This window comes from Mastigoproctus giganteus, chromosome 1 (genome assembly GCF_048544385.1).
Source record: "Mastigoproctus giganteus isolate SK-2022 chromosome 1, ASM4854438v1, whole genome shotgun sequence".
NCBI classification, from domain to species: Eukaryota; Metazoa; Arthropoda; class Arachnida; order Uropygi; family Thelyphonidae; genus Mastigoproctus; species Mastigoproctus giganteus.
In genome coordinates, this window is record NC_143575.1 from 251117153 (window position 1) to 251141499 (window position 24347).

General features: G+C 37.0%; 1 protein-coding gene across 1 annotated transcript in view; it reads right to left on the bottom strand.

Annotated features, from left to right (window-relative positions):
* LOC150091753 (uncharacterized) overlaps positions 1-24347 on the bottom strand; it is a 285842-nt gene that overhangs the window by 107561 nt on the left and 153934 nt on the right. The window contains exons 15-16 of the mRNA XM_090376803.1: positions 18086-18224; positions 10597-10835 (exon numbers count right to left, since the gene is read on the bottom strand). Of these exons, the coding sequence (XP_090232929.1) occupies positions 10597-10835; positions 18086-18224 (378 nt within the window). The remainder of the gene's footprint in view (positions 1-10596; positions 10836-18085; positions 18225-24347) is intronic.

Genomic DNA, 24347 nt, shown 5'->3' on the forward strand with positions numbered 1-24347 from the left:
AGACAGAGAGCCGTCTACCATCACCCTCAGTGAGCGATCAGAGAGAAAACTGGATAACCAATTACTAAAAACAGTTGGCAAACAAACCATAAGATGGAAGCTTGTTTAGAAGACCTTTATGCCAAACACGATCAAAAGCCTTTAAGATGTCAAAAGCAACTACTTGTGTTTCTCCGAACCTTTCCATTGAATTAGTCCATAAATGGGTAACGTAAGCCAGAATATCACCAGTGGATTGACATTAACAGAATTCATACTGCCGATCATTGATCAGACAGAAGGTTTCTAGGTAGTTTAAAAGTTGGCAGTTAATTTATTTCTCCATTACTTTAGAAAGAGTACAAGTAATTGCAATGGGACGATAACTGGATGGGAGGGATTTGTCAGCCTTTTTAGGAACTGGCTGGCTGGATATCAGCAAATTTCCAAGCAGAAGGAAAAACACCTTTGGATTAAGAAAGTGAAAAAAGGCGGCAAAGAACAGGAGTAAGTTCAGGAGCACAGGTTTTGAGAACAAATGAAGAAATACCATCGCGGCCTGGAGCTTTCTTAGCATCAAGATTCGTCAAAATCCTTCTGACATCCTTTTGACGGAAGACCACAGGAGGCACTGAATGGAGTGTGTTGGGAATGGTGGGAGGTGTTTTACCAAGGTCATTAATACACGAGTTGGAAGAAAAATGGGATGCTAGCAGGTCAGCTTTATCGTTGGCTGAAGTGACAACAGAACCATCTGTTTTGGACAGAGGTGGGCAAAAGTTGTGGCCAATAGCTTTGGCAAGAGACCAGAATTCTTGGCTACCATTAGGGCAAGAAGCAATTTTTCTACTCTTAGCCTGTTCAAACTCTAGTTTGGACTGATTAATAACTGCTTTACAATTGTTACGAGCTTTGGTGTAGGCAGAAAATGAAACTGAAGAATTGGAAACAAGCCAATTATGATATGCAACATTCTTCTCTTGAACAGCCTTAACACATTTATTGGAAAACTAAGGTTTAAATAAATGACGAGATTTTAAAGTGGAGTGTGGGATAAAGAATTCCATTCCTGCAAGAATAATTTCACTGACACGATCTGAGCAAACGTTAGCATTAGTAGAGGCATATGATGCAAGAAAGCAAGCTTATGCAGCATCAGCCAAAAAAAAAAAAAAAAAAAAAAAAAACCCACTTCCACTTCACCCCTCCATTCGTTCGAAATACCTGTCCAGGTGAGCCCTAAATTTATTTAGGCTATCAACTTCCACGACAAGGGATGGAAATCTATTCCATCAACCAACTACCCGCTGGCTAAAGGCAAATTTCCACATGTCTATCCTACATCTGTCTTTCCTCGATTTGAATTTATGCCCTCTCAGGTGATTAGTCTGAGCAAGAGGAAAAATCCCATCAGCATTGAGTATGCTCAAACCATTCAAGGCTTTATACACCTCTATCAGATCACCTCGCTGGTGCCTAGTCTCCAGACACTGTAATTTGCAAAACCTAAGCCTTTCTTCATAAGAGTACCTCTTTGTTCCTTTCACTAATCTTGTTACCCTTCTCTGTCCTCGTTCCAGCAGCTCTACATCCTTCTTGAAATGAAGCCTCCAGACCTGTATACAGTACTCAAGGTGTGGCCTGACCATTGCCTTATACAAGGTAATAATCACCTCCTTATCCCTGCTAGAAAAATTCCCGTATATCATTGACAAGACACCATAAACTACTCTTGCAGCCTGTCTGCACTGCTCAGAGAACTTCATATCTGCCTTCACAATTACCCCCAGGTCCTTTTCATTCTCTACCACTGTCAGTGTAGTACCACAGAGTTGATACGTTGCTCTGGGGTTGCTATTTCCCATATGTAGTACTTTACATTTATCAATGTTAAACTTCATTTGCCACCTCTCAGCCCATCTGCTCAACCTTTCTAGATCCTGTTGCAGCAGCATAGTGTCAGTAGTGTCCTTGACAACCCTGCCAACCTTTTTTGCTTCTTCAAACTTGGACATTAAGCTTGATATATCATCATCAATATCATTTATAAATACAGAAAACAATAATGGACCCAACACTGAACCCTGAGGGACTCCACTTTATAATGTCCATGATGAGCAGTGTCCATTGATTACCACTCTCTCTCTTCTCCCCCTCAACCACCCCTTTATCCATAGCAGCAATTTGCCTCCAATGCCACAATTTGTGCAGCAGTCTTCCATGTGCAACAGTATCAAAACTCTTTCTAAGATCCAAGTATATAATATCAAAGTTATTCCCTGCATCCAGTTCCTTTGTGACTGCATCATAGTATCCAATCAACTTGGTCAGGCAAGACTTTCCCTTAATAAAACCATGCTGTGTCCGAGCTATAACTGAAGTCTTGTCTAGATGATCCTGCAATGCTTCTTTAACCAGTGCCTCCATTAATTTCCCTGGAACAGAAGTTAAACTCACAGGTCTATAATTACTTGTGTCGCACTTTGATCCCCCTTTGTAAATTGGGGTCACATTTGCACATCTCCAGTCTGTGGGTACCTCCCCTGAGTCCAAGGAAGCTCTCATAATTATGGCTAAGGGTTTGCTTACTTCCTTTGCTGCCTCCTTTAATATAACTGGATAGATCCCATCCACCCCAGGTGCCTTTCTTGTGTTTATCTTCAACAATTTCTCCTCCACTTTACTCTCAGTTATTACAAGATTCTCTAGCTTACTGCCAGCATTGAATACACCTCTGGTATTCCCCTCGCTGAATAACTCCTCATGTTTGAATGTCGGTGCAAAATATTCATTTAGTTTGTTAGCCACCTGAGCAGGATCATCAACAGTTGACCCATCGATATCAAGTGGACCAATCTGATTCATCCCCTTCCTTCTAGAGTTTACATAAGTAAAGAACTATTTGCTGTTTTTCTTTGCATCCCTTGCCAAAGATTTCTCGTAATCTGCCTTTGCCTGCCTAACCTCCTTTGTAACTTGGTTACAGATCAACTTGTATCTATCATAGGCTTCTGTGCCACATTTTAATTTATATGTATCCCATGCATTTTTCTTCTCTGTCGTATATCTCATTAGTTCATCTGACATCCATTTAGGCCTAAACCTTGAACAATATTTCTTAGTTGGTATGTAAAGCTTAGTAGCTTCCAAGATAAGTTCTTTGAATGCTTCCCATTTTGAATTTGCTGTTGGTAACATCTTCAGTTGGTCCCACTGTATAGAATTTAAATACTGTCTCAGACCATCGTAGTCTGTTGTTGTTAAATATACAAGAACAGTAAATCTTAATTGTTTATACAGTAACGTTAGAAGTGTCGTCAATAAAATGAGCGAATTCGAACTGCTGGTTAAAACAAGTAACGCGGACATAATAGGGCTTACAGAGACGTGGTGCCACCCGGAAATTGGGGATGATGAGTTTCAGTACGGCTTGTATAATGTATTTAGGAAGGATAGAGTAGATAGAAGGGGTGGTGGGGTAATGCTTCTTATCAGAAGCAGCCTGAGTGCGACGATAGCTTTCCCGGATTCAGACGTTTCACATGCTAGTATAGAGTCTGTATGGTGTGAGATAGTTGGAAACAAAGGTATAATGCGAGTAGGAGTAATCTACAGACCAGGTGATTGTGAAGATTATGACAAAAGCCTCTACATGCAAATGGAATGGGCAAGTAAGCGTCAATGCCTTATTATGGGTGATTTCAATCTGCCTCTAATTGATTGGAGTAAATGGGAAGGAAACTCGACATGGGGAACAAAATTTTTAAATCAACTAGATGACTGTTATTTGTATCAACATGTCAGGGAAAATACTAGAGAAAAGAATATCCTAGACCTCATCATCACACATGAATCAGATGACATAACAGGGCTGACAGTAGAGGAACCAGTAGCAGGAAGTGATCACGGAGTTCTACGGTGGATGATGACGAGAGAGATAGCAGAAGTAAAAGGCAAAGGAATGGGTTTTAATTTCAGAAAAGGAAATTACGATGCCTTAAGGTACTACATGGCCTCTATTAACTGGGTAGATATCGCGCAGAGAATGAATACGATTGAACTGTGGTACGCTTTTAAAACATTAATCACAGATGCCTTGAATGCGTATATACCATTAAAAAAATACTCCACGAGGAGGGTTCCAAGTTGGATGACTAGTGAAGTTGCCGCATTACTTGAGCAGAAAAAGGTGGCATGGAAAGGTTACAGAACAATAAAAAGCACTGAAGCCTATAACAGCTACAAGGTGATGTGTAATAGAGCCACAGAAAAGGTTCGACAGGCAAAGGCAGTTTATGAGAAATCACTAGCAAACAGAGCAAAGAGGGGGGATAAAGAATTCTTCACATATATAAATGCCAAGAAGAGCAGGACAAACCAGATCGGACCTTTATGTAAGGGAAAGGGGATAGTAATAAATACACCAGCTGCCGTTGCAGATGAACTCAACAGTTATTTTGCATCGATATTTACAAATGAAAAGCCTTTTGTGGCAAAGGGAAATTGTGGGAGCGAAGTTAAAAAATATGTAATTAATGATATTGAAATTTCGCAAGATTATTTAATGAAAAAACTTTCTAGCCTACAGAGCAGTAAGGCTCCTGGAGTTGATGGAATATACCCTATAATCTTAAGAGAGGCGGCAAGCGAGTGCATTGAACCATTGAGGCTAATTATGCGAGCATCATTAGACTCTGGGGAGATTCCCTTGGATTGGAAAAGTGCAAATGTATCTCCCATACATAAGGGTGGCTCTAAAAGTGAAGTTGGAAATTATCGACCTGTCAGTCTGACTTCAGTAGTAGGGAAAATCATGGAGGCAATGATCAAGGGTGGAATTCAGGATCATTTGGATCGAATTGAAATTCTCAAGGATACTCAGCATGGTTTCGTAAAGGGAAAATCATGTTTAACAAATCTGGTTCGCTATTTCGAAAGGGTCACTCACGAGCTGGATTTAGGGAATAATTTCGACATTGTTTATTTAGATTTCAGCAAAGCTTTTGACTCAGTCCCACATGAGCGGTTGCTTTATAAGCTGGAACAGGTTGGAATCACTGGGAAAATCCTTAGATGGATAGAAGGATGGCTTCAGGGCAGGAGGCAGAGGGTTGTGATAAATGGCTATTCCTCAGATTGGGTTGATGTAAGAAGTGGGGTTCCCCAAGGATCAGTATTAGGACCACTGTTGTTTTTAATTTTCATAAACGACATTGATGAAGGGATAGAGGGCGTGATGTCTAAATTTGCAGATGATGTTAAAATTGGGAGAGTAGTTAATGATCACTGTCAAGCTGAGCTTCTTCAGAGAGACCTAGATAGACTTCAGGAATGGTCAGAAAAATGGCAGCTGTGCTTTAATCCAACAAAGTGTAAGGTATTACACCTGGGAAACAGTAATCCCAAAAAAACTTATTCAATTGGTGGAGTTCAACTAAAGCCAGTACTGGAGGAAAGGGACTTGGGTGTTACGATACGGTCAGACATGAAATTCTCTGAGCATTGTAAACAGGTTGCAAGGAAGGCCCATGGTGTCCTATCAATGATCTATCGAACTTTTGCAAGTAGAGATAGGGACGTGATAATCCCATTATATAAGGCTTATGTTAGACCACACTTGGAATACTGTGTTCAAGTATGGAGACCGCACCTGAAGAAAGACATCGAGCTTCTTGAAAGGGTGCAAAGAAGGGTAACTCGCCTGGTGAGATCAGCAAAAGGGCGTCCTTATGAAGAAAGACTTCGAATATGTGGGTTGCAGAGTTTGGGAACTAGACACCTTAGAGGAGATTTGATTGAGGTGTTTAAGGCTCTGAGAGGCATCAGTAAAATGAATGAGGACAAAATTTTCAAGATTATAAATGATGCTAGAACTAGGGGACATAAATTCAAGTTACGGGGGGAAATGTTTAGATTGGATTGCAGGAAGTTCTATTTTAGCCAGCGAGTTATAAATTACTGGAATAAGTTGCCTTCATGGGTGGTAGAGGCCGACAGTTTGGGGAAATTCAAAGGTCATCTGGATAGTACTTTCGGGTAAGGGAAGCACATAGGATGATAGGTTTAATTTCCTTTTTATTTATTTTTTATTTTATTAATTATTATTATTTAGTTATTTATTTTTATTTTTTTGTTTTTAGCATTGTTTTGTTCGGATTTATTTTTTTTATTTTTTTTTATTATTTTTTTTTTTTGGCTGGTGCAGCATAAGCCATAGGCTTTCTTGCACCATGCGGCCGTTACTAATACTAATACTAATACTAATAGTCGCCTTTACGAAAGCAATAACCCTTCCCTTTACCCCTGATGGTAGTTACCTCTTTGAGTAAATCCTACTTCAGCACAATGTGATCACTGCCACCTAGTGGTTCCTTTATCTGCAGATTCGTAATGCATGAAGAATCACTACTGATAATCAAATCAAGAGTATTACTCCTTCTAGTTGCCTCCCGAACATGCTGATGTAGAAAACAATCATCCAATAAATCCACAAAAGCCTTGCTAGTGTGTGAGTGACCAACCCACAAATTCCAGTCAATATCTGGGAAATTAAAATCCCCCATTATAAGACTTTCTGATGTACTGGCCCACTCTATTTCCCTGTACAGTTTCTTATTATACTCATCAGAGTCATTAGGTCTATAGCACACTCCTACTCTCAATTTTGATCTTCCAATGCTTATGTTACACCAAACTGACTTGACACTGCACAGTCCAGCGATGTCAACTGGCTTCACTTCCTTGGATTTTATTGTTTCTTAACTAATAGCATAACCCCTCCCCACTTCCTATCCTGTCTATCCTTTCTGTAGACGTTGTACTCCCCAAATTCCAGTTCTGCATTCTTATATCTGTGTAACACTACATCTCTGATATGATAACAATATCCGCCTTTGATGCTTTGAGCAATACCTGAAATTCATCAAATTTATTTACCAAACTCCTAGCATTGGTGTACACGCAAGTATACATGCACCTGTTTCTATTCTTAGCTATCGTAACACAACCCATGTGTTTACTTGTACCACAATGACTTCCAGCAGTCTTTGAAATATCCTGCATCTTGTTTTTCAGACTTCTGCTCATTCCAATAGAAGCAGTCCAAGAATCACTTTCACCTCTGCCAGTGGCTACTGTTAATCTATTAGTCTTTGTATTCCCCCAAGCTAGCCATTTTCCAACTCACCTAACACTGCGTCGATAGCATCAGCAAATATTCTTGCACCCTTTCTATTTAAGTGTATCCCATCCCTGTAGAAGCAGTCTCTCCTGTTAACAAGTACAGTCCAGGCTGAAAAAAATTCTACCCCTTGAGCCTTGCACAATCATTCCAGGGCCGAATTGATCGACAAGGCTCTCATCATATACTCCCTCCTATCGTGTCTAGGCAGAATTACAGAAACTTTCAAATTCAACCCTAATTCACAGCTTTTTTTCAACAGTGACCTGTACTTGTTAAATAATTCTGCCGGTCTCCTACTCTTGATATGATTAGTGCCAACATGTACAACTATATCACCTTTTGTGCCCTTTAAAGATGATATCCACTCTACAACATCATCAACCTTTGCCCCTGGCAGACATACCCTGGTCCTGTTCCACCTATCCTTTTTACAAAGCATGTTCCCCGTTTCCCTGACAATAGAGTCACCAACAACTAGTAGTTCCTGTGGGACTAGTCCCTGATGTTGACATCAGAAGTTTTGAAACAGTAATCCGACCAGGGAAAAGAAGAAAAAAAAATCTTGCAGGTCATCCCATTTTGCATTCTTGTAATGCCAAACAATACGAGGTTGGGAATAGTCATGAGATAAAGGCTCCATTGGAGAAGAAGAAGTTATGATCTGAGGTGCCTAAAGGACATTTCACTTCGACTGTGAACTTAGAAGGGTTGTTTGTGAGAAAAAGATCAAGCACGTTGGCTGTATGGTAAGGATTGTCCGGTATTCTTGTAGGTAAATGAACAATCTGTGCAAGGTCATTAGTAATTGCAAAAGCCTCAGCACCTCGACCAGCTGGGTCGGTGTGACTAGAAAACGGAAGCCAGCTGAAGTTGTGAACATTAAAATCACCAAGGAAAATTACCTCACTGTTAGGAAAGTTGGACTGGAGAAAGTCAAGTTGTAAAGAGAGGAAGTCAAAGAGCTCCAAGTGATTAGTGGAGCTGCGAGAACAGTAGAGACAACAGATGAATTTGACACAATGGAGTAGAGAGATTTTAAGCCAGAGAAGATCAAAGAGAGGAGATTCCAAATTGCCAAGTCTCTGACAGGGAATATTAGAATGGACATATGCACAAGTACCACCTTTGAGGCAAAAGGAATCATGCAGAGAATAATTTGGGCATCTCAGATGAGGACATCTCACAGTAGTTGAATCAACCGCTAACTGAGATTCTGTCAGAAAAAGTACACGGGGTTTGGCAGACTGCAAGTAGAAATGGATATCGTTGAGATTAGAACTGAGACCACGTATATTTGTGAAATGAATTAGGAAGTGCTTGGGAGGTTTAGATCTTTTCGCAGATAAGCTTGCTCTATTAGTTTGACAATTCATGGCGTATTCAATAGTAAGAAAAAGTGGGTGGGGCATTCTGTATGAAGTAATGAAATTTTTGGATATGGTGTAAACATGGTAAGAATATACCCAGATCCTTGACATAACGTGGCCTCGACAATGCTCCCCGCATACACACTACTCGGACTCCCTCCAGTCACTATCTGGCAGAGTAGAGGTAGCAAGATTATACACTAACTGATCCGGAAGCCTCCTAGAGAGTTACCAATAAGTTCGGTCCAGTGTACTAACTAGCGGCCGGCTTGCGAACACCGTTTTAGAGCCGTACCCTTGAAATATAAGGAAGATTGGATCTCGCCATGATGTTCATCATAACCTCAAAAGTCATCAATCATACTGCATGATGGAAGAGATGGGGAAGGGTTGAATGGAACTTAGCTCTGGAGACTAAACATGGTGCTATTTGTTTGAAAGTAATGCAATAACTGGGAAGTTTAAATCCCACTTTCACAAAAATGCATGAAACGACAAGACAGTCCTCCTAACTTCTTGTAATTTCAAAAAGTCCAAATGACATTACCTATTTTTATAATTTCAGGAATAGTTCTGTTTAAAGGAAGACAATCCAGATCACAACTTCGAGTATAGTGGTTGCTGTGATGTGGACTGCAAGTTGTGATAATGATCAGGCACTTTTCATTTTGAATAAGATGTTTCAGAACTCATTACTGATAGAAAAATTAAAATTTTTAATTATTTCCTTGCCTAAAGAATAGCATCCTGCAGTTGTCTTTGGAGGGAGAAAAATGAGTTTTCATGTCAGAATGTGATATGACATCATCCTAAGGTAGTGTGACATTTATTTTCTGTCTTTTCTTGTAAACTTGCCATCAGGACCATAGTGGAATGCCATCGGGGGCTGGGACTTTGTTGCAAATTTTTTTTATTGATCCTCAAGGTCACCAATCCCCCCTCCCTCAAGTTCAGGTCTCTCATGCAGCTGCACCAGCCAACAGGATGGTACACAAGTGCTTCAGGCTCACAGTTTGGTTAGGCAAAGCAAAAAGAAAAAAAAAAAAAAATACAGTTTCAATTCAGTTGTATATGTTATGTTCTTCATAACTGTTACAAATGTCTTTCAGTTTTGCTTTCTGTTCTGTTACAATATCTTCTTGCACTGAAGCACCTTTACACAACCTGACCTGTAGGAAATACTGTAACTTATACAAATTATTTTGAGCTAACTTTTGGAAGGTATAAAATTAGTCAGTCTTAATCCATTAGCAATTTAATGTGATTTTTCTATAATTAAGGGTGTCCTAACTATGGAATGTTATTGTATTTAGACTGGCAAAACCATTCAAAAGTCAAAAATTGACTCATATATAACAAAGTCTCTCCACTCTGTCTCATAGACATTCTGTTTCGGCTGCATGCTTTTCTATACATACTTCCATGGGTACTGTTCTTCTGAATTGGCTGCTATAATTCCCGCTCACTCCTCCAAAGCAGTCTGAACATGTTCCGCAACCAGTCAACATCCTTTTACTGCCTAGTATAAAACTCACAGAAGCACCTTTTCTTCTTCCTCATTTATTCATTCTACTTCCGTTTTCTGGAACAACCTTCCTTCATACATATTTCCTGAAAATTACAATCTACAGAAGTTCAAGTCTAATGTCAACAAATATCTTCTTTCATCTTCTCAAACTCCAACCCATGCACGGTACTAAGTGTTATAGGTTCTAATACCTCTAGTGCTTTTAGGTCTTCATAAAAAAAAAAAAATCCAGTACTGAGAGGATCTACATCTAGTAAGAAAGTACGTATCCTGCTGGCACATTAAGAAATGTATGCTAATCAGAGGTATCTAATAAGGGAGGATTAACTGCACATATAAACAGCACACACAAACAAAATACAGATTAGTATAATTCCAATTATGGATTATCAGATGGCACTAATTAGGCCTGCCTAATTAGGATTTCACATTCACCAAATTACTTCAAAGCACTTCGAATATTCTTCTTGCAAAAACAGTAAATGGCCTTGGCAATCAATTAAGTGTGCCAAAACTATAATATCAAGGGTAATACTCACTGGTTGAGGACTAACGGAACTACCACTGCTTTCATCTTCAGCAAATGCTCTTGTGGTACTAGCTTCCAAAAGATCAGGGAGGGGCTGTGAATGTAGAAATGATTCCTCTCTTATAGTCCTTCTTTCAGATATTAGTCTTTTCTCATCCCTTACACCTGCATCAGGACTAATGTGAGAGTTATTTAAGTCACTATCAGAAAACTCTCCATCAGATATATCAACCTCAATTTTTCGCATTGCTGAAAAAAAAAATTAATATATAAAAGGAAAATATAAACAATGAAATAAAAACGAACAGATTACATGTATACATTCAGTACTCTTTCATCATTTAAAAAAAAAAAAAATTAAACTGTAGCCATTATCAACCCACTGCAGGATGGAAGCCTCCTCAACAATTCACGTTGAAGGAAATGGACCATAAGTTGTCACGCTGGTTGGCAGATAGATTGTATTTAGCAGTCAGGGGCGTGAACCCTGGTCTACTCAAAGAGCGTGTGCTACTGCACTCCTCCTCCTGACCACAGAGGCCTTATCCTATCATTACTTTTTTTTTTTTGTGGCCTGGATATGGGAAAAGCATACCAAAGAACCTCGTGAGGTACAGAAATGATGAAGGAAACAACACCGACACAACAACGGAAACAAAACGGTACAGAGACACTTCATTCAAAAATGGCAACATAGCACTGGCTGCCACAATACAGATGCATCACTGCCAAAGATGGAACAAAGGGAAGAGGTGGTCCTCAGTAGGAGATATGGCCTTCCCTAATGTCGATGAAGGCTTTGCACCGCCTGTCCATACTCAGAACAATGTTGTTCTGAGTATGGACAGGAGGTGCATAGAAATGGACGGTAACATCGCCCATTTCTCTGTCAGCGCCATCTTCAGCTGGTGAACATTTTCTGGTGGGTGTGGATGTGCCGCTTAGGCGTCTCCCCAGAGCATCCCACATGTGTTCGATGGGATTTACATCAGCAGAATGGGCAGGCCAATCCATTCAAACAATGTCCTCACTTTCCAAAAGCATATCAACAGCTGCAGTGCAATGGGGTGTAGCGATATCATCCATAAACATGAACTCAGGGCCAATGGCACCTCGGAACAGACACACATGGGGAAGGATTACCTTAGTACAGTAGCGTGCACCGGTTACAGTACTACCTTCCAGTATCTGGAGTTGTATACGTCCATCCAAGATAATGCCTCCCCAGACGAGAATACCTCAACCGCCAACCTCTTGCCAGATTAGCTGATGTCCAGAATTGCTGCTGAGACTGAATCTACTCTCATCAGTAAAGAGTACCTTAAGTAAAGATTTTGTGGTTGTAACCTTTAGAAAGTGTTAGTCCTTAAGTTTTGCACACCAGTGTATTTTAGTTAACCTGTTATCTTTAAATAGCATGTTGGTACAAACACACACATATTTAGCATTCTTCATTATTATAGAATGTGAAATATGTGTCTGTACCAACATGTTATTTTGATAGAAGGTTAAGTAAAATACTAATACAGAACAGCAAGAAAAAAAAAAAAAAAAAAAGTTAAAGCATTAGTTCTAAAATTGGCATTCTCAAACACAGTCACATATGAATATTTCAAGCGAATATTGTCAAACTGCTGAGTGCTATAATCATATTATTTACAAAAAACATCGTATAGCTCTTTTTGGTCCTTATTTGCAATGTAACGAGTACATTAGGTGCCAAACAGCAATGGAACACCGGAAAAATGATAGATCCCAAAATTAGAAATTTCTAATTATCACCCTCTCTCATTCCTCTCGATGATGATGATGATAATAATAATAATAATAATAATAATAATAACATAAGTATTGTAAAACTAAAATATTATATCCATAATGGCAGTACAGTAGTCATTAAAAAAATAATATTAATAGCAAATTCGAGGCAGGGGACCAATTTTGGCACCCAGCATTTAAATGCTTATAAACTCAGCCACCACTGAATTTTTTCTTTTTTATAGATAAAATACAAATCATGGAAAGATGTAATGATACTATTTTTGAAAGCTTAGTTAACATTTACAATGTTGTTTGTATTATGTAATATACCTATGATGCTGATAGATGTTCAATTATACAGTGAGGAAAATGTCTCAGCACTGTAATACCAAGTGCAACATCCTTGCATACAGACATGAAATTTTTTAGTTTCATGTCCGGTGCAAGTTTCAAGTTAGTATTCATTGAATGCCGGCCTTCTAATTGTTATCTGTCTGAAAATTTTTTTTAAGTCAGCACTCAACAAACACTGATTTGAAACTTGCACACGAACAACAATTACAAAAATATTAGCAAACAATACTGGTAGAATGCTATTATACATCAGGCTGCTATTTGGTGGCTGTGGCAATGAAAGGCTGGAAATGCGTTCTTGTTCCAAATTTGAAACTTTATTATAATTACTATTGCTGCATTCTTCCCATAACTTTAAGAGATAATTTTTTCCAAATCTCTCTTAGTTTTTGATGTCAATGAATACCAATATTCTGTTTTCTTGTAAATGCAATAAACAAATTGCAATATAGAAAAATTCAGTAACTGAAATGATAAATTACTTTTCCATACTGTCAACTAATATCGATGGCATTGCAGAATAAAATTCAAGGTTACCATGAAGTAGTATCAATGGCGAAAATCTTAAATAAAAATAAACATCAATTGAAAAATTTTTGTTTGTTTTTTTAACTCTTGCATACAACATAATTTGATATAATACCTTTCTCTTTATAATAGCATTGTGACCAAAGTTGTTAAACAACTTTGGTCACAATGTTGTTAAACAACTTTGGTCACAATAAAATCAGAGGGCAGCCTAATTTTCCATTAGGAAATATGATATGACTTTAGAAACCAACTTTCCCAGGCTACAAATCAATTAAAAATTTAGAACAATATGATTTTTTTAATTGCTTATCTGTAGGTGTTTTCTGTTTTTGCTCTATTTGCTTAATACAATAATACAGTCCTACAATGGTCTGGTTAATTGGGTCCTTGAGTAATTTGCATACTCTGATTTCAAAAATGACATCCACTTTTCTTCATTACATACAAATTTTTCAATCAATGTCATATTCTTTTTAATATTTTGAATAAAGTGTGCAAAAATGAAATTAATTATTTTTATTTTTATGAAGTTTGTTACCAATGGTTAACTTTTGTAGTATGATTGCAAACAGAGAACCTTTCAGAGCTGTTGAGAATGATCAGCAATAGTCATTATTAAGTGAAAAACAGACAGCTAGAAAGCATCATTCTTTGTACCATTTTATTACGTATACAGGGGATCCTCGTTATCCAGGGATAATTTGTTCCAGAAAATTCCACTTAAAACGGGGACCAATTTTTGTAACGTTTATTATTTAAATAAAAATAAATGCAACTAGGCATAATATCTTAAGAGTTTAAGATTCTATATCCATATAATATTGGTATAGCTACACCATAGACAACTCTTAAAAGAAAACCTATGTTAGTAGTGTGAAAAGAATCATTTCATCTGTATCTCATATTGTGCTCATCCTTCACAATGAGTTGCCCACGTATTGCACTACCTTGAATAAGTAACAAAAGAGAAGACTATTGCTACTTATTCTCAGTGGGCACCGCCACCCAGACGGCACCATTTCAAAGCTAGTTGGCTTTTCATTGGTGGGTGGGCAGTATTGCAAGTGAAGCGTTACTTATTTGAGGTAGTGCAATACATGGGAAACTGGTTGTGAAGAATGAGTAGATATGGTGTATCTACACCGATATTATATAGTAATGTTTATTATGCACTTGTACATAGTTAAAAATGGATGAAGGAACTGAAAAATGAGAAAATTATTTTATTAGACATTTTTTATTATATGTTACACAATGTTTCAGTTGTACGAATAAAGAATGAATCCAGAGTTGTTCGTATTTTTTTTTTGTCATATTTTTTCAGATAAAATTGTGTCGTAGCATTTAGTTGTCTTTAACTTCGCACTTAACATTTGTTGCATGATCATGAAGATCATTCTCACAAAAAATATTCAAGTGCTTGGTCAATTTTCTCAAGAGCTTTAATTCTTCAATTTTCAAATCCTTGTAACTGTGGGGACTCAGATGACCCCCCATAGAACAATCCAAGTAAACCTCTTGTTTTATAGTGTAGTAATGTCAAAAAAGAGGCTGTGTAAATAAACCTAACCTGACACAAATTCCCATACTTGTGAAGGAAAGTAAAAGAACACAACATCTCTCTCTCTCTCTCTCTCTCTCTCTTCTCTCTCTGTAAAGACACAGAGAAGAGTCCATTCCATACTTTTCTTAGGTAGTCAAATTAATGATTAATAGTTGCTTTTGGAGTTCCAGGTATATTAACTAAGTGATCCACCACAATTTATGGATATTGTAGAGGATATTCAAGAAATTGAGTTATTTGTGCAGACCAAGGTTTCTCAAATTGGGAGGTGGAATGTAGTGTGTTATCATCAGAAAAACTATAGATAAGATTTCTGATCAGTGAAAAAAGGTCATTAATATACTAAAGGAAAAGAGTAGGAGAAAGAATTAAACCTTGAGGAATACCAGCATTTTTAATGAAGAAGTCAGAAGACAGAGAGCTATCTACCATCACTCACAATTAGTGGTCAAATTGTAAAAAAGAATCAGCTATCCATAAGATGGGAGTTTTTTAAGAAGATTTTATAAACCTACCTGCAACTGGGCATAGAAATGAACAGAAGTAAAAAAAAAAAAAAGAGAGAGAAATTTCAAAACACACTGGCAAAAAGAGAACTAATCCTTTTTGGTATGCCATACCAACTGGATTTGAGCATCATCATTTGAAAATGTGGAAACTTTAAGATGGCACAAAAATGAGTCCTTTTGCCACATTTTTTAAAACTGTTATTTATTTTTTAAGTATACAGTACTCAAGGTGTGGCCTGACCATTGCCTTATACAAGGGGATAAGCACCTCCTCCTAGAAGGGATAAGGAGGTGATTATCCCCTTGTATAAGGCAATAGTCAGGCCACACCTTGAGTACTGTATACAGGTTTGGAGGCCTCATTTTAAGAAGGATGTAGAGCTGTTGGAACGAGTACAGAGAAGAGCAACAAGATTAGTGAATGGAACAAAGGGTTGCGCTTACAAAGGAAGGCTTAAGTTTTGCAAATTACAGTGTCTGGAGACTAGGCACATGCGAGGTGATCTGATTGAGGTGTATAAAGCCTTTGAATGGCTTGAGCATGCCAATGCTGATGAGATTCTTCTTCTTGCTCGGAATAATCACTTGAGAGAGTATAAATTCAAATTGAGGAACAACAGTTGTAGGATAGATGTGCGGAAGTTTGCCTTTAGCCAATGGGTGGTTGACTGTTGGAACAAACTTCCATCTGTCATTGTAGAAGTTGATAGCTTAAACAGATTTAAGGCGGAATTTGACTAACATTTAGAGCGAGTGGATGGGTGAAATAAGGATTTTTTTTGGCTGATGCTACATAAGCTTGCTTTCTCGCATCAGCCAAAAAAATCCTTATTTCACCTATCCACTCGGCTTTGCTAATGCTAATTTTTTTCTTTAATCAAACCTTCCCATAACTATATTTAGAATATGAAGATTATTTTTCATTTTCAAATGCAAAAAGCAATACATTTCAGGCATAAACAGATTTTGAAAATAATTTATTGTACTGAAATTTTCATCAGAATTATTTTGTTCAAACAAGATTTACCAAGCATTATTAATAATGGAAGTCGGCAGGACCTTGAAGGGATCACTGTTTTAAATCTTCCAATACCAAATTTTGTTTAGATCATATCACTGAAATTAATATTATAGGGATGAAATCCGTTCCACATTTTGCCTAAAATCTTGCCCTTTATCTAAACCTTAGTTTTCCAATAAATATGTTCAGGGTAAGAATGCAGCATACTGCAAAACAGTTATTAAACAATTTATTTTGAATAGGTTAAGCGTAAAAAAACTTGCTTCTTGTCCAAATGGTAGTTGAGCATTCTGATCTCTTGTCAAAGGTATTGGCTGCAACTTCTGTCCATCTATACTCTTATACTCAATGGCACTATTGCACCCTTAGCTAAAGCTGACTTACTACTAGCCTACTTTTCTTCTAACTCTTATAAGATCTTGGTAAATCAACTCCTACCATACCCAATACACTCCAATCATGCTTTCCATAATCTTTCAACAGAATGATATTAGAAGAATTCTGAACAATCTTGGCAACAAGGAAGCTTCAGGTCTTGATGGTATTTCTCCATTTGTTTTCCAAACCTGTGCCACTGAACTTTCCACTATTCTGTGTTGCCTTTATAAACTCTTATTTCACTGGTGTTTTTTTATTCTGCTTGGAAATTTGCTCATATCCAGCCAGTTACTAAAAAAGGTGACAAAACACCCTTCCAATTATCATCCCACTTCACTTACCTCTACACTTTCCATAGTAATGGAGATTTCCATCACCTGCCAACTGTTAAACTTTCTGAACTTTTCTGAACATAAAAGCTCAAAATATTCTTACCCATTTTACTTTTGAAAGGTGATGCTTTACTAACTTGCAAAAAAATTCTTAAGATCGAGATATGAGTTCATAAATCAAATATCAGGCATCAAAAATTTTTGTTTGTAAGATTGAAAGTTCATAAGAAATAACAGCACACTGTATTGTATTTAATAAAATACATGAATTGGTGGTTGATACAATTTGAATGATCTAAGATGGATAACTTGCCACCCAATGAAAGTTTATTAGGAACACTACTCTGAAAGTAAATCAAATGTATCACTATTTTCCAATGCTACATGTCAATGAATGTGAATATAGGCTAATAGTAGACATCTAACATCTTACAACGTTTTACATCACGCTTGAGATGATAAAATGGCATGCAAAATGTCTAAACAATTCTTAACATGAAATGACAGTAGATTTGGAAGCTGTGTTCTTACACACACACACAAAACTGAAAGATTGGTCATAATTGTACAAGCTCACCAAGAGATCACACTAGTTGAAATGTGGGTGATATTCCAATTTCTTGCACTGTGATGTCAGACCTGCTTTGTACAGGAATGGTTCCAGGAGCACAGCAGTGACCTTTTCCGAACCTACACAAACAAGAAGAGATCCAACATCTCACTATGATGGGCTTGATCCATGAAAGTGTCATTCTAGAGACATGGCAAGTGACTTTCTTTCTCTTTCCTTCCATGTTCACACAATCACCAGAGCTCAATGTAATGCAGCACTTGTGGGATAATGCTGAAAGGGTTATCAAGTATATGTAATTATTTCTGCCCACTATTCAATCTGTATTGTTGAATATAATAGAGGAATGTTATTATAACCTTACAGAATTCATGGTAAGGCATATCACTTCTTCTGGAGCTAATGGAAGCCCTACCTAATATTAGAGTGGTGTTCCTAATATAATGTTTACTGACTGTATATACTTCAATTAAATTACCTGATTTGCTTGTCACAGATTTCTGAGATTTTTTTTTCAACTGTGGAGTTAAGTGCTTAATGCTGTTGTCATAAGGAAGTTGAACTGGAAAACTTGCTGCTTTCTGAGTCTCTGTTAGTGTATGTTCCAGAAGCATGACCTATGAAATAAGAGAAGTAAATCCACAAATCAAACTTCATTTATATTTAGTTCACATTTAAAAATTTTATAATGTAATCAGTTGATTTTAGGTTATAAAAATGCAGAAAGTTTTAAAACATGATATAGTTCAGGAGGACCTTGTCTTTTCTCCACAATATGAAATCTACAAACTTAACAGTAGATGTATAGTATCTGTCAATATGTATTGGGACACTTCACCCATGGGAATGGTTAATTCTAGTGGTTGTATGACAGGTGCCAGTTAAATGCAGGATAAAAAAGGCATACATACAATCAATTACAGGTAGATGGAATGAGAAAAGAGTCTAGATTCATTTACAAGCAGGGTGATAGGTTGTCACAGTGGGTGCATCCAATCACCATACATAAGAAAGAATGGGATAGCCAAAATTAACTGTTGGAAAAATTGTATGGCAATGGAAAACAGGAGGCAGTAATTCATCCCATACCAGGTAGTCCACCATTAATGATTCCCAGAGCATGTCAATAGTTAATAAAGTTAGTGAGGAAAAATTGCAAAGACACTATTTAATGAGATGTACTGAGACAGTTGCAAGAACTGGAATAACCTTCAGAAAAACACTTCGTAGAATGGGTTACCACAACTTATGAGCAGCTGCTGCTGCTCATAAGTCAAAGCAGTTTCCCAGCAATGTGTCACTCACCACCTATACAGAGAATGAAAGCATTGGATGTTACAGCAGTGGACATGATATGGAGTAATGAAAAAGACTATGCAGTCCAGCATAAGGTAGCTTCACCAAGTGCAGCAGCCCATACCATTATTCTACACCTGGTGCAGCAGCCTTATGCTAATTGTATTGCGCCAACAATGAAATCTGCTGGTGGTAGAATAATGGTATGGGACTGCTTTATATGGTTTGTACTTTATCTAAAGGTTGTCAGTGATGAAACTATGAATACAGTTGAACAATTCTGCCAATATACCTGGATTATGGTAATTCTTTGGGGAGGGGTTATATTTGTATCAGTATGATAATGTACTTTGTTAAAAAGCATGATCAGTGCAACAACAGTTTGAGGAGAGTAATACGATGAACTTGCCATTTCCAGCCGAAAGCTTGGATCTGAATCAAACCGAACACCTTTGGGATGTTCTGTAAAAAAAAAACTGAGGATGAGATCAAGATGTCTTAGTTCAAGCGGAGAACTAGCTGCAGCATTACTGGACTAGTGGAGCATGATTCTCATCACTACATATCAAAAACTTGTAGTATTTTCCAGAGGGTCACTAATCTCACTAGTGCCCATGGGGATTGTTTTTTAACAAGATGATTTTTTTTTTTTTTTTTTTTAAATTCAGTATCTCAATACATGTTAGAGGAAAGTGTACTTTAACTATCTTATATGATCATTGAAAAGCATGGCAATTATGAAAAGAGACATTTTCTGTTTGCAGCACAGATATATATTCTCCATGTAGAGAATGTCTTTTTTCACAATTTGACATCTGAGCTGTGTGTACTGTTTCAAAGTGCAACTGTTCCATTGTATATAAGCATGTGTTTATTTCAACAAGTAGATATGAATATTTTATAAAATTAGGAAATATTATTACAGTAAACCCTCAACACAGTAAATTTGGGGGAGAGTCACCTGGATTTAGCGATTCCAGATCAGCGAAGCAAAATATATCTCTAAAAGACAAAAAAACTTAGAACACAAATAAACAGAAAATTTAATGATATACAGTGAAACTTCCCTTTAACGGACAGCCATGGGGAACGAAAATGTGTCCGTTAGAGAGAAGTGTCCGCTAACAAGAAGTCTGAGGGAGGGAAAAAAAAAAAAAAGAAAGAAAGAACAATCGTTAAACGTTTAATGTAAAATTAAATTAAATTATATACAGATTTTGCACAATATTTCTGTAAATAATATACATATAATTGTGCTATGCATATTATGACTTTATCTTAAGAAAAATACATACAGTAATCACTTCTTTTCTTCTGCACCTTCTTCCGGCTGATAATTTTGTTTTCAACATTTGTTTGGAGTGAAGAAACCATCGAAAGTCCTTCAGTATCTTCTTCAGCGGCGAAAAACATTTTTAAACGATTGATATGTATGAGCGCTTCTTCTATTTTCATCGGTGGTTCGTCATTAATATGTTCTTCGACAGAATGACCTCCTTCCATTTCTTCATCCTCATGAGGAACTTCTTAAACAATATCGATGATAATGTCATTGATATCTAGAGCACCATCTTCTGTAGTGAAGTTAGAGTCTATATCTTTGTAGCTAGGGTCACTTGTAGGGGAAGTATCGTACATTATCAATAGATGTTGAAGTTCTTGTTCTTCTTGGTACTCCATATTGCTATTCACAACTTCAATTTTTGCGTTTGAGAAGCCAGACTTCACAAAACAGTTCACGACAGTTTGTTTTCTAATTGTGTTTACTGAAGAGGAAATCCATTGAATCGCATCTAGGATGCTGATTTTCTTTGAAAGGTCACTCACACATGTTACATCATTCATGTTTGCAATGAGATGTCTTAAAACACGTTTTCTGTAGTGAAGTTTAAAATTTTTTATTATCCCTTGATCCAAGGGCTGACACTCTGCAGATGTGTTTGGTGGCAGAAAAACGATTTGAATGTTGGACAATTCAATGTGCGGGTGAGATGCAGCATTATCCATGAAAAGAATAATTTTTCTGTTTTGACGAATCATGTTTTGGTTAAAGTGACTTACCCATTCGCTCATGATATCTCATGTCATCCACGCTTTTTTATTAGACTTCCAGTCAACATTCAAAAGATTCAACTTTATGCCCTTGAAACAATGAGGATTTTGTGGTTTTCCTATAACAAGAGGTTGTTCAAAGTCTCCCAGCATATTTTTACACAATAGTACAGTCAAGCATTCCTTAAAAATTTTTCCGCCCTGGCACTTTTCGTTTTTTAGACTCATTGTTTTTTCAGAAAGAGCTTTAAAAAACAACCCTGTCTCGTCACAGTTGTAAATATCTTTAGCTTCAAAATCACGACATAAATCTTCCAATTGGACGGTCCACTCTGTTACAACCCCAGTATCAACAGATCCACCTTCACCACTTACGGTTTTCCAAGAAATTTTATGCCGAGTTTTGAACTTGTCTAGCCATCCCACAGAAGCTTTGAACTCATTTACTCCCATAGATTTCGCAACCTCCAAAGCCTTTTCCCTAATAATAGGCCCATTAATGGGAATTTTTTTAGCACGTTCGCAATAAACCACTCACACGTAACATTGTCAATTTGAAGTCCAACAGTTTTCGGGAATGATTTTTGAACCTGATCATTTCCGTGTTGCCAAAATTGTTTGAGCAGTTCACTTTTTTTCCTTTAGGATGTCGCTTACCTGTGTCTTCCTGATTTTGAATTTTGCAGCGAGATTGCGAACACTATTTTTTTGCCGATTATACGCATTAATGAGTTTGACTTTATCTTTTAAAGTTAAATGTTTACGAGAAGACATTGTGCACTTCACACGACACTGAACAAAACTGAAACTGAAAAGACGAAAGGCCGGCCATATTCCCGCCCCTGCACGCACCGAATTCATCAGAAGTTTTACACGTGCCTTAAAATTCTTGAAAAAGGGTTTAGAACCTTGATAAAATTCAGAGAATCGGAAATAGAAAATAAACACATGATTGAGGCAATACGTGGAAGAAACGTTCCTAGAAAAAGGGCCGTAAGCTCGCCCGCTGTCCGTTATGGGGAGATCAAATTAAGTGCTAATCTAAACGAAATAGTGCAGATTGCCTGTCCGCATCCGTTACACAGAATGTCCGCTAGACAGAAGCTGCAAACACATTAAAACCAATGGAGGTGAGTTGGGGAATTTGAAAATGTCCGTTGTAGAGAGATGTCCGTTAGGAGAAGTTTCACTGTAGTTAGTGATGATAAAAATAAATAAAAAAAAATATATCTCTGTAGAGCCTTCATTTGAAAACTATAAAAAGACAATACATTTATCTATCGATAGAAGACTCAGAAGTTGTACAGCAGACTCTTGATTTACCAGGAGACTCCAAAGTAAAATAATAAAAAAAAAAAATATCCACCAGAAATCATAAAATTCAAGTAATAAATTGAATGAATATAAACAGATATTTTGCAAGTCGTAAATAAGCGATAAGAAGCAGTGTTATTAGTCCTGATTGGGAAATGAATGTACTTATTACTGTCTGCAACCCCCACTGTCTGCACACCCACCACTCAAAAAAACAATGGAAAGAGAACAAATGTTTGGTTTGTTTTAGTGCATCATGTGGATTGTTGCGTTTTGCCGTACTGCAAAAAGACAAATTTTGTTTCCTTATTTATGTCAAGAGTGTTAATTTTTTTTATAGTAAATATTTTTTTTGTTTAAAAATCGCAAAAATGATGGGTAAACGCAAAAGAGTTGTTTTCAATTAAACAAAAACTTAAAATTATTCAAAAGTTTGATAATGTGCATTCATTAAACCTTTAATGAATCATTATAACTGGTAACCAAACCATACGCAACATTGTAAAAAATAAAGGGGAACTATAGATTTTGCAGGCACATCTGATAGTGCTAAAGGCATGACTATCAGAACAACGATGAAACCTTGTATGTAGTCTCATCGACTACATACAAGGACCTCGACAAGGAAATGGTGTTGTGGTTTAGCCAACAATTACATAAACCCATAATGTATAAAATATGTTAACTCATGTACATATATATGTATAAAGCTTGCTTTTTTGCATCGTATGCCTCTACTAATGCTAATGCTAAAGAAATACACAAATAAAGCGATATATGCAATAACTCATCTGACTCGGAGTCAACAACATGCAAGATAATGTGATGTGATGTATGTTCCAACTTTCTCTTTGCAGTCAGAGTGACTCATCTACATTCCTAAATCCTGCGAGTCTTTCAAAATACAGTACTCAACTTGTGAATAGAATTTTTTGTATTTCAATCCAGATTATCCGACATGCGGATTAACTGTAACCGGATTAGTAAGGGTTTATTGCATACCTTTTTGGGGTAGGGGTATCTGAAAAGGTATAATAATATTTTCAATTTCAGTTTTTCTTTATATCCACATCACCACAATCATATATGTGATATACTGTTGTATGCAAAGTTCAAACCCTCATTTTTTTTCTCTGGTAAAATATGCAAATTTTATTTTTCTTTTTTCTTTTATCATCTGAATCTATCCAAATATCTGTTTTGCAAGTTTCAGTGTAAGTAAGGAAACATGAAAATTTATTCACAATTTACCTCTTCCATTTCCTGCTCACTGGCCACCGTAACATGACACGACTATCAGTTAATCATTCCATTGAAGTTATGAATGTTACTGAATTTAATCCTGTAATTAGCGAGTAAGAGACAGAAATATCACAGAATTATAAATAGTATATTCATCCTGAAACACCTTCCAAATCATCCACCTTTATATATATATATATATATATATATATATAAAAATCATTCCAGATTTCTAAAAAAAAATCATGACCATGATATCAGGTTAGGTTCAGATATTCCCAAGCAGTCTTGGGAGTAACTCAACAAATAAAATCATCATGCATCAAAGTGCTTAACTGATTGTTGAACCATGTCAAAGTGGCCAGTAAGCAACCACTTAAAAAGTGGTCTAGAACAAAGCCAGGGAACAAGATCGCCGAGCACCTGCGCGGTGATCTGATTGAGGTGTATAAGGCCTTGAATGGATTAAGCATGCTGAATTCTGATGGGATCCTTCCACTTGTTCAGATTACGAACCTAAGGGGGCATAAATTCAAATTAAGAAAAGACAGATGTAGAATAGATGTGCGGAAATTTGCCTTTAGCCAGCAGGTGGTTAATTGCTGGAAAAAACTTCCATCTGTCGTTGTGGAAGTTGATAGGTTAAATAAATTTAAGGAGGAACTGGACAAGCATTTGGAGGGAATGGTGTGATTTTTTTTTTTTTTTTTTGCTGATGCTGCATAAGCTCATACACTTGTTTTCTTGCATCACATTCCACTACTACTACAATTAACTTATGTGCAAACATATTCAGATTTTCTAGTATTACTTATTTGTGGAATATTATACTGCTC